Source organism: Erythrolamprus reginae, unplaced genomic scaffold (assembly GCF_031021105.1).
Source record: "Erythrolamprus reginae isolate rEryReg1 unplaced genomic scaffold, rEryReg1.hap1 H_1, whole genome shotgun sequence".
In the NCBI taxonomy this organism is placed as follows: Eukaryota; Metazoa; Chordata; class Lepidosauria; order Squamata; family Dipsadidae; genus Erythrolamprus; species Erythrolamprus reginae.
Window position 1 is genome coordinate 2,347,538 of NW_027248462.1, and position 11,829 is coordinate 2,359,366.

Genomic DNA, 11,829 nt, shown 5'->3' on the forward strand with positions numbered 1-11,829 from the left:
TGTCGGACCTTTCACCACCAGCAGCCCGTGAAAGCTGCATGGCATAAAACCATAAATCTGGTACTACCATGTCCCATGGCAGATTGCTTTGAAAGCCACTCTCATTTGAAAGGTCTCGTCATACTGTGACCATGAATTGCCCTCATACTTGTAGTGAGCCCAGGCAATGAGATCAATATACTCTAGCATAGCAGAGGCCCTTCTCAATCACTATTGACATATATGTGAGAAAGGCATAAAGCCAAGAACTGGAACACAGGTTTACCTTGACTTTCTTTGGCCTCCTCCTCCTTGTCCTTTTTGGGAATCTCACAATTCAGCAGGGAAAGTATATCCACATACTCTCCCTTCCACACTCGTTCCCTCACAGATGGCTGTAAGTGGAAACCCAGGGGGATGGAAGACAACTCCCCAAGGGATGGTGCATGGCCTAATGGCACCCAGAGAATCAGGTGAAACCACCACCTCCTGTGGGGGTCCGGCATCTGCCCCTGTAAGTGTCATACCGCTGGGAGCCGCAACTGAGGTGGGTGGAGAAGAGACTGCCCAAACCTGGTTGCAGGTGGCAGCAGACATGAACCCCATACCAATTGGTGCTGGGGGCATGACCACCTGGACAAGTGAGGGCAGCTGTGTGTGGTGATTGAGTGTACTTGGCTCATCTGGACCGTGGGAAGAGGCTCGCCTGATGAGGCCGCCTCCACACTTTTCTTTCGGAGGAGCTAATTGGCCAAAGACGTTCCCAGCCCAGCGGCGCTTTTACATTGATTCCTTTCTCTGGCCACTTAGCTCCTTCGAAAGAAAAGCGTGGAGGCTGCCTCCCTCCTCCTCCCGTATTCCGCCTCCCTCCCAGCCTCTGGGCCACATTCGCCTTCCTCCGCCACCACCAGCATCCAGCTCCTCCTCCTCTTCTTGCTTCTCTACAAAATGACAGCTGGGCAGCGGTGTGGAGGCTGGGGGTGGTGGGGGTGTGTGGAAGAGGTCCGTGGGAGAACTGGGGGGAGCCATGGCCACTGCCCCATGGAAGGGACCTGGCTGGGAAGCTCCCAAAGGTGATCTTTGCGGGGGGCCCCAGGAGAGCAAGCAGCAGGCGTGGGCTGGAGTCTTTCCTCTGGGGGCAAAGGTGGTGGTCGCGGGGTGCCTTTGCTGCAGGCAGGTGTCTAGGCACCGCAGCTCCCCCCAGTTCTCCTGCAGACCTCTTCCACACACACCAGCCTCCGTGCCGCCGCCCAGCTGTCATCTTGTAAAGAAGCGAGAAGAGGAGGAGCTGGATGCCGCTGGCGGTGAAGGAAGGCGAATGTGGCTGGGGGAAAGGCAGGCCATCCGACGCTTCACCTGCCCTCCCAGCCAAAAGGCAAAGCCGCGCAGCTCCCCAGCTGCTGAAGGAGGCTTAAACCCACCCACCACCCGTATCCGGCAGAACTGCCTCCTGCCTGCCCCCGCTCTTCTGCCGGCCACGGGCGATGGGTGGGACAGAGGGGCGGGGTTAAGTCTCCTTCGGCGGCTGGGGAGCTGCGTGGCTTTGCCTTTTGGCTGGGAGGGCAGGTGAAGCGCCGGACCTCCTGCCTTTCCCCCAGCCAAAAACCCAAATGTCTCCGCCGCAGGAGGCTCCCTCGCCCCTCACCCCGCCCCTCACCCGTGGCCGGCAGAAGAGCGGTCTTGCCCAGTGGGAGGCAAAGCACTGGGGTGGGAGTTGTCAGGACACCCCCCACCCCAGCGCTTCGCTTCCCATCGGGCAAAAGAGGCCACGGGTGAGGGGTGGGGAGGATCGGGATGCTAGGTCACCTGCAGCGGGTGCTGTGGTGGGGACCTTTGGGTTTGTGGCTGGGGGGGAAGGTGAAGCGCTGGGGTGGGGGTGTCAGGCCGGACCTCCTGCCTCCCCCCCCCTGTCAAAAACCCAAAGTGGCCTCCCGAACCCGAACTTTTGCTGAGAAGCCCCGCCGCCCAGCTGTCACCTTTTGAAACAGCTGGGGGGCTTCTCAGCGGCCTCCCGAATGCCAAACCTGGAAGTTCGGGTTTGGCGTTCAGGTTCAGGAGGATGCTGAAAAGCCCCCCCGGCTGTTTCAAAAAGCGACAGCCAGGCGGCGGGGCTTCTCAGCGGTGGTGGCGGCAGTGGCAGGTTCGTAAGAAGGAAAAAGTTTGTAAGAAGAGGCAAAAAAATTCTGAACCCCGGGTTCGTATCTCGGGTTGTTTGTAAGACGAGGGGTTCGTATCATGAGGTACCACAGTATAACCTTCTGATTCAAGTTCTTTGTTTGGCTTTAATATTGGATGACCTGAGTTACCACATCGACCAGTTTGGCTTTGTCACCATTTCTTTTCTAAAGGAAGCTTCCTAGTGGGACATCCAAATAGGCAGCTTCGTAGAGAGCCTTGTTTTATATTTGTTCCAAACTCTTAGTATGGTACATCTAACAAAATGATTGTTAAATTCAACATTACATTTATGATATCATAGGTAGTCATGCCATCCAGACCTTAGTCAATGTCCTCTAGTTCAAGAAGCACCTTATTCTGGAGGTGTACCCATTCCTTTGACCAGGTCAGACAGCATGCTTCAAAATACAGTTTCATATCTGGTAAACAAATGACCTCTTTCCTTAACATCTTGCAGTAGCTTATATCTAATTCTTGTTTTTTCCCTTACCATATGAACTTATAAATATTATTCTACCATTGTTTAAATGGATAATCAGTTATGAGTATGATGTGGAAAACTTAAGCTACAAAATCAAAACATTTTTCATATTTTTATATATAATAATTCAATGTGTTTTGCAATTTGTCAACATTAGGAAAGCTTTAATTTTACAATAACTGGAAAAGCTTTACATCACTAAAGTTAGAAAATAATTTTTAAAAATGAGTTGCATTAACTACATTCATTAAAAAGTCTATTCAAATTCATTTGTGGCTCCCAGAAATGTTATTGACATTTATTCAAATATAACCTAACATGTAAAAATAATATTTCACAATTCATTTCATACTGTACCTATGTGTGAAAACAGATCAGTTTCTAAATCTTTTCCATTTAATAATTACCTATTCCACTAAGTAGAACAAATACTCTAGTTTGATTAATGTATTACAGATTTAAAAATAAGAGAAATGTTTTATGCATATATTACTATCTTTTTCGCTTAATAAGTTGTTCCCTATTGTTTAGTTCTGGTCTAACAATAATTATGTAACATTTGGGAAAATATAGGCAGCCTAGCAACCCAACACTCGAGACCAAGATAGAGAAAATCTCCACAGCCACCATGTATTTGCCTTTGCTGCTCAGATATGATGGGACAAAGGAGAGCCACACACTACAGAAAATCAGCATGCTGAATGTGAGACATTTGGCTTCATTGAAACTGCTGGGGAGCTTCCTGGAGAAAAATGCTACAGTGAAACTGGCAGATGCCAGAAATCCCATGTATCCCAAGACACAATAGAACATGGTAGGGGAGCCTTCGTTGCACTGGAGTATGATTTCCTCTATTTCTGAATGAGTGTCCATGTCAGGGAAAGGGGGAAATGTGAACAGCCACACTGTACAGATGCCTGCTTGAATCAAGGAACCAGAGAGAACAATGGAAGCGCCCAGTCCTTTTCCTACCCAGTTCTTCATCCTGGATCCTGGCTTGGTGGCCATGAAAGCCATAACCACAGTGATGGTTTTTGCCAGCACAGAAGACACAGCCACTGAGAAGATAACACCAAAGCTAATTTGTCGAAGGAGACATATTATATTGCCTGGTATAATGAGAAACTGAAGTGAGCAAAGGAAGCAGAGAAAAAGTGAAATGAGTAGAATGTAGGTGAGATTTCGGTTATTGGCCTTGACAATGGGAGTATGATGATACTTCAGAAATATTGCCAGCACACCAACCGTGCAGAAAGAAAAAAAAAGTGCCAGACTAAGCAGACTCATTCCTATTGGTTCTTCATAGGATAAGAAAGATATTTTCTTAGCAAGACATGAATCCCTTTCTTTGCTTGGATGTTGGTCCTCTGGACATTCTGAACAAACTTGCATATCTGGAATTTAAGCATATAATTGTTCTGTATCATTTTCTGTGGCCATTGTGTTTTCATTGTTAGGCTCAGTTACACAGTCAGCCATCAGACTGGATTTGATATTTTTTAAATCTTACAGGATGTAAGATGTATCTGTAACACCATAAATATCCACAGCCAAGGATCTTGGAAAGCACTTTTATGTGCTTATTTATGGCTAAAAAATGTAAAATCCAGTGTAAATATCTGACTGTCTGTGCAACCTATCATAATGTATTTATTATTTTTAAATTAATAAAGAATGAAAAAAAGGAGCAAAACGGCAGGATAATCATGTAAGAAATCAGTAAATTATCAAATAAAATGTATAACAAATGTTTTAAAAATGAAAAAATAAAAATAAAAATGATCATGATACAGTAATACTTTGGTATTCTAAGTTGCTATTGCAATATCACTTTCTACTGTTGCATCTAACTAAGGAAAGATAGAGTGGAATTGAATGCAGTAAAGTGGAGCAGACTGGAGTGGAGTAGGGTAGGGTAGGAGGGTAAGGTAGGGTAGGGCAGGATAGGATAGGGTAGGGCAGGGTACAGTAGGGTAGGATAGTAGAGACATCTCAGGATAAAATCAAATGAATGTTCATATTTGCAAACACAACAGAGTACATAGTAGATAATTTGATACACATTTGAAGAATAGTGTTATTTTCACCCAATTTATTAATTGATTGAATTATTTTGTAAATCACATCAATAGTTTTTGTAATGATAAATTGAGGTATATTGAAGTCTAAATGGATCAATAAAGAAGTAAATGTTCATTGCAATATGTGGTCTGTTATCCATGCAAAATTGTAGTGTGGTTTTACAAAGATGAACATGGTACTTCTTACCTTTTTCAACTGAAATTTTCTCTTTAGGGCATGGAAGGCAATTATAGCAACAAAATGGCTTTCCCTCCTGCTTTCTTTTAAAATAACCAGGGAGACAGCTCTCAGAACAGAATGAAACAGGCGGGGTCTTCCAAATAAATAAAGAAGAAAAATGTTAACATTTAATCAGGAATACGATAAAACTACAGTATAAGTAACTTTCTTTCTTTCAAACTGGAATGAAACAATTTATAACAGGTGAAGATGTTAGATCTAAAAAATGACATACAGGTGCTTCTTGACTTATAACTGCAACTGGGGCTGGGATTTGCATCACTAAATGAGATGTCATTAATTGAGATGCATGCAAATTTATGACTTTTTTTTTGCCACCTTTGACTTTGCTTTTGGGAAGTTGGATGGGAAGGTAGCAAATGGCAATTATGTGACCACATGACATTGCAACCATCATAAGTATGAGATCCAGTCATAAGTCATTTTTCCCAGTACTATCATAACTTCAAACAAAATAGTTATTTAAAGAAATAGTCATAAATTGGGGACTACCTATACTCAAAAAGAATTGTAAACTGTGAAAAAAAATGCAAGTGTCCTAAATTGTAAGCCAAGCAAACTCCAAAACCAAATAATCACTATCAAATAGACTCAATTTATGACCACAATTGACTTCAAATTTTATACCTTTGCTTCATTTTACTAATTTTCTGTAGAACACTGCAGTTTTTAAATAAGTAGCATCATTGTTAAATATGTCAGGCTTTCTCTTTGCCTTTGTTTATCAGAAGATCACAAAAGATTATCATATGAACCCGGGACGCTGTATTTGCCATAAACAGGAACCAGTTGTCAAGCATCCAAATGCAAATTATATGACCACGGGGGCGTGGTGATGTTCTTAAGTGTGAAAAGTGGTCACAAGTCACTTTTTTCAGTACCGTTGTAATTTCGGACAGTCACTAAAGGAACAGTTGTAAGTCAAGATATCAGACTGAAGCCATTTTTGTTGGGATCTTTGGCCTGCCACACTTTATAGTATTTTAATGTGCATTATTTACTGTAGGAATTTGGGAGGGGGAACTGCATGAGGGCAGTCTGTATGTAAACGAACAAACAAACTAACTAGCTAGCTAGCTAGCTAACTAACCAACCAACCAACCAACCAACCAACCAACCAACCAACCAACCAACTAACTAACTAACTAACTAACTAACTAACTAACTAACTCATTTTGGTAGTCTGTCAATTTTTTTAAAAAAATCTTATATTTTTGTTTTTCTAAACATTATTGTTTTAAAACTTTTTAATAAAGATAAATAATTTATTCCTGAAATACTTGTCTCTGAGGTTTCTGTGATCTTTTTTATTCTGTCTCTGAGGAATATTTCAAATTGCTGTATCACAACTAAATGCTAACAGTCTTTATAAAATAAAGTCTGCAATATTGTTTTTAGTGTTAAATGATACACAAATTATTTTGGATATCATCCCAGTCATGCAAGCAAAAAAATTCTGAACTTACTTGATTGAAACTGTTATGCCAGGTAATGGCTTCATCATGCATTGTGAATTTTTCCTCTTTCACCCAAGGATCCAGCTTCCCCACTTTTACTCGATGGAAAGATTGGTTTGGGAAGGTGACCCAGTTTATAATATCAAATCCAGATATCAATTCCCTCCTCTGATTGAACTGAATTCTATCGCCAGCACTGTTATTAAATGAGATTCCTTTCAGAAATTGGTGGAACTGAATATCAACGAAGACCGGACAATTGATATTAATATAGAATCAGTAATAAATAAACTTTTCACATCAATTGCTAGTCCTCAACATTTGGTACATCCCTTCAATCTGTTATGTGTAGCCTAAATATTTATTGAGAGAAACAAAATGTGTATGTAGAAATGCATCCCTGGTTTTTACCTGGAAAGGGGAATGAAATATGTATGCTGAAACATAAGGAAGAGACAAGGAAGAACAGTATGAATGAATATCTATTAAATACCAGTACAAAGCAAGAAATTTGGGATAATCTGACAGTGAAAATCAATGAGAAATGAATTACAGACCATATTTATTAAAGAAAATGAATTGGGTAATAGAAAGAACAAGACTGAGAAATTAATGAAGAGAATTAATGAGATCCATAAAAGAGAGAACTAATGTAGTTGAAAAACAAGCAGCAATGCATTGGTAAGGGTGAAAACTAGAGTATTTGGAGGATAGTAAGTTATGGAGAAATATACTGAGTATAAATTAGATTTACCAATGTCCCCCATTTATATTTTATCACAACATTTTATTTCTTTGGTTTTGTGTGATTTGTATGAAAAATAGATTGTGGATGCATACATGTTTGTGTAAAGAAAGAGGAAAAGGCATAAATGTTCAGTACCTGCCATGTTGTTTTCTCCTGAATGTTCAGTTTTCGACCATGCAACTTTCCATTGTGGTTTTGTTCCATGTGCATTGCATGTAAAGCATGACTTACAACATACACTGCATTGTATATATTGTAGCTATGACCAGTCATGCTCATTTCAAAAAGAGCCCCAGGAAGATCCTCCAATTTCTCCTTCATAGTGCAAATGTCACTCTTTCTCCCATTAACCAAGGAACTGGGAAAACTACACTGAAACGCATGCATCCACACATCTTTAATAAAGCCATCTTCTTTTGATAAGAAATGGTCTCTTCCCTGAACAAATTGTTGAAATCCTGGAACTTCTTTGGAGTAAACTGAAAAGGACAGGGCACCATGGATATCTTGAATATCCCAGGTCCTTTGATAAATTACTGTTGCAAGATCCATTTGACAGGGTATGATCCACACTTTACCTTTTGGCGCCATAGAAATGGATTCAATTTTAGGAAGATTTAATAACAATCTCAGATGCAAAAGAGTTTTTTCATAGACAATTACTGCATTGGCTTTACTTTTCATAGTGAGATAAAATGTTTCCACAAACCACTCCAGTTCTACAAATACATTACTGATGTTCAGTTGTTTAATTATCTTTAAAAATGCAATGCAAATACCATGAAGAGGAAAACGTGAAAAAATCATCCGCACAAATAGTTCATCATCATCATCTCTCACAAGGATCCCAACCCAGATCCATTTGAAATAAACAAGCAACTGAAGAAATCCTTGGTATATAATATTTTCATTTGGCACCATGTGATAGAAAAAAAGTGATTCATTTTGATCTGGCATCTCTGGGTGTGATCCATAGATTAACTACAGGAATAAGAAAATTAATAGAAATTTAGAGAACAGAAAGAAATGAAGACATGTTTGCAAAAATAGTAGGTGCGCTATATGCTGCTCTACTTTGGGAGATATTTTTCAAGCATCTAGCAAATTTCAGATTGTGTATGACTTGTTTTAGCAGTTTTATAAGAATAAAAGCATTATTTTTTATTCAGCAGAAGATAGATTTATGATATTCTCATGCTATATAATTGATAGTATTACATTTCAATAACATGCTTGCATTTCAAATTGGTGCATTAGGATTTGCAGAATAATGTTTTCTGGCAACTTTTTGAAATACATTTGAATTGGTAGGGTGTCTGGATGTCTGTCTGGTTGGTTGGTTGGTTGTTGGTTAGTTGGTTGGTTAATTAATTAAAATTGGTTAATTAAAATTTAACTAGAGAGATCCCAGGTGCTGTCTGACCTTTAAATATCTAGACTACCTAATCTCACCAGTGCTAGTAAGGAGTGGGCTTTTTTCTCTATAATCTAGTATTTTAGTGGTTTAATTGAAATCAAAATTTAACTTGATTTCAATTGGAAACCATCTTCAAGGATAGCTCTCAATCACATACTTCAGAAAAAGGAAAATGAAAAACTATATATGGTGAAGCTTACTGAGTTAGAAGATGACTTTATTGCTCTCTTTCATTGAATATCACGTTTCTTCAAATGGTTTATCATAATCTTTTCTGATTCATATTGCAATAAAATTCCCTATTACTAAAACCTTCTTTTTCTTTATTTTATTGTTATCATTTTAAATACAGATCTACATTTCTTTTATTTTTATCATTTTTACACAGATCTACATCCAAATCTCATACTATTTATAATACTTCATATATTTTCATTGTCCCATTTTTTGGGTCTTTTTTCCACATTGTCTCACAGTCTTTCTCTCACTCTTTTTAATCCAGTTGTATGATTTAGTCCAGACTTTATAATAATCTGAATCGTTTTTTCCTTTTATCAATCAATACATTTTCCAACAGAGTTTTGTCATCTTTCCAATATTGAGCATAAGCAATTCTTGCTGCCATGATGATATGTAATGATAGATATTGCATATCCCTTGGTTGTTGTTTTCTTATTAATCCTAATAGAAAGAATTCCGAAGTATATTCTATTTATCTTTCTGTTGTAACTAATCATGAATCTTTTTCCAGTAACTTTTTGCTTTGGGGCACAACCACCACATATGAAAGAAGGTACCTATGACCTTTTTACATTTCCAACAAGTCAAATTTGTGTTTGAATATATTTTAGCCAATCTTGATGGCGCTAGATGCCACCTATAAAACATTTTATTATAATTTTCTTTAAATGCAACTGAGTTTGTTATTTTGCAATTTCTATTCCATATCTGCTCCCAGTCAGACAGATGTATATTATGACATACATTCTTTGCCCACACTATCATGGATCTTTAACTACATTCTCTATTCTTTCAAATTCAAGTAAATATTTAATTAATTTGGATATTATTTTTTGTTCTAGGCCAAGCAAAATTTTATCCAATTGTTGTGTTTCCATTTCTATGCCTGTATCCTCGATATCTTTCTTATACCTCAATTTTGTATAATAAGACTACCAATCATTATATTTTGTTCCGCTAATTTTTCTTACCTTTTCAATTTTCCAGTCAAATCTAATAAAATACTATATTTGTATGTTTTGCTCACTTCAATTAAGTTAGGATAAATCATTGCCTCCATTATTGATAAGCATTTAGGAATTTTTATATAGCTTTTTTCCCTAATTTCTTTCCAAATTTTCAAAAGTGAATTCCAAATTAAATGTTTATTAAAGCTCTGATGTAATTTGGTTCCATCTAAAACATTTTTTTCTAATTTCCTTGGGGCACTTTAGCAAAAAATCATTAACCTTTCCTTACAATCATTCTATAAAACCAAATTTATTATTCACATTGCCTCAAGCTTTAATAATTTGTTTTCTTTATATGCCTTATTAATCAAGGTAAACTGAGTAAATATCAAGTACAGATTAGCATGTGTATAATTTACATAGATGCAATAAATTCAGAAAAATCCACCTGATTTCATAAGAACTCAGCATTCACTAGACATCCTACCTGTGGAAGTTTGTATAACCTCAAGATATCTGCCATGTCAACAGAGATTTCAGAATAAAGGGCCCCAATGATTGCGACCAGGGTGTTCTGGAAGCCACATTCATAATTGGGGACCATTTTCTTCAGAGGTGAGAAAAGTTCCATTGTTGCATGATAAATCCATCTTCTATCATAATTGTCAAAAATATTGATGCCCAGGGTAACATTGGGCAAGATCTGAGGATTTTCATTTATTTCTTTCACAGCAAATATTAAAGCCAAAATATGCTGATAAAATTTAGTCTGGACACTGGAATAACAATTATAGGTGATAAAAGAAGCATAATATACATAAGAGAAATATTCTAACAAATATATGGCCCATCCAACTATTTTGTCTTTGAAAGTAATAATATAGTGTCATACATTGTGTGCTAGGTATTGTGCATAGCTTTTGAACAAAAAATACAAACTTCTCAAAATCTTAAATGCTTTTCAATTTAATAAAGATTTGAAGATTTCCTAATCTGCAAAATCACAATGTGGTAAATTGTGACAACTACATGTATTTGTCTGAAGTAGTGTATGGTTTCTTGCCCAAGCAAGGGTTTGGACTAGAAGGTGCCCAACGTCCTTTCCAACTCTGCTATTATTATTATAAATATTATTATAAAATTTGTTATTAGTAATTTAGCCTAAGTGGGAAGAATATTTTTTTTAAAAAAATATTTAAAAAGAGAATGTCAAGTCTCTAAACAAAGAAAGGGACTAAAAAAAAATATATAATTTATAATCTCTTACACCAAATGATGGAATAGATAGAGACACTTACATGACTTCACCCGTAAATGAAAGATGGGGATTGTCCAAGAAATTTTCTAATTCTGTAGGCATGAACATAAGAGAAGTAATGGCACCAATGATGAATTCACCAGATTTGAAATAATTATGAGAAATAGGGACAGGATCATAAATAATGCAATATATCATTTCACATTTCCAAACCAAATGAGATAAAAATAAGAATAAAATAATCATGTTCTGTATGTCAATTGTATATCTGTAGCAGAGTTTGTTTAATAATTGTTTAAAATCTTTAAAAATATACTAGTATGATTTGCCTTACGTACCCTCACATTAATCAGAAGTTTGTACACAGTATTCATAAACCTTGACTTCTCCTTATCAGGAATAAACCTTACAAACATCATCTGTTTTTAGATTCAAGTTACAGATGAGAATGGTCAAAGATTACTGATATTATTCTTAAACCCTCAATTCTTGTTGGCTATAAATTGCTAGGGAACCCCTTAGTGTTAATAACAGCATTTTTTATAATTATAGATAATAGAAAGAAATGTTTTTTAGATTTTTATTTCTCTCTGTCATGTGAAGAATGAGTTTTCTCTTGTTTACATACATATATTTGCTACCAGGTTAATAGAACAACAAAGGATATGTCAGTTTGGAATGAGCCAATGTTCTAAAAATTTGAAAAAAAAGATTTATTTACCTATGATGAACATCTGATTGTTAAAACATATAAGCTTTCATTGGCAATGAATCAAGAAAATGAATATATTAAACACTA

General features: G+C 37.5%; 1 protein-coding gene across 1 annotated transcript; it reads right to left on the bottom strand.

Moving 5' to 3' along the window:
• Positions 1 to 3,130: 3,130 nt before the first annotated feature.
• LOC139155298 (vomeronasal type-2 receptor 26-like) lies at positions 3,131 to 11,228 on the bottom strand. Its single transcript, XM_070730420.1, has 6 exons — positions 11,071 to 11,228; positions 10,260 to 10,548; positions 7,301 to 8,146; positions 6,427 to 6,651; positions 4,907 to 5,033; positions 3,131 to 4,032 (listed from the first exon to the last, which is right to left on the bottom strand). The coding sequence occupies exons 1-6, from the start codon at positions 11,226 to 11,228 to the stop codon at positions 3,131 to 3,133; spliced, it is 2,547 nt and encodes an 848-aa protein (XP_070586521.1).
• Between the last annotated feature and the right edge of the window lie 601 nt (positions 11,229 to 11,829).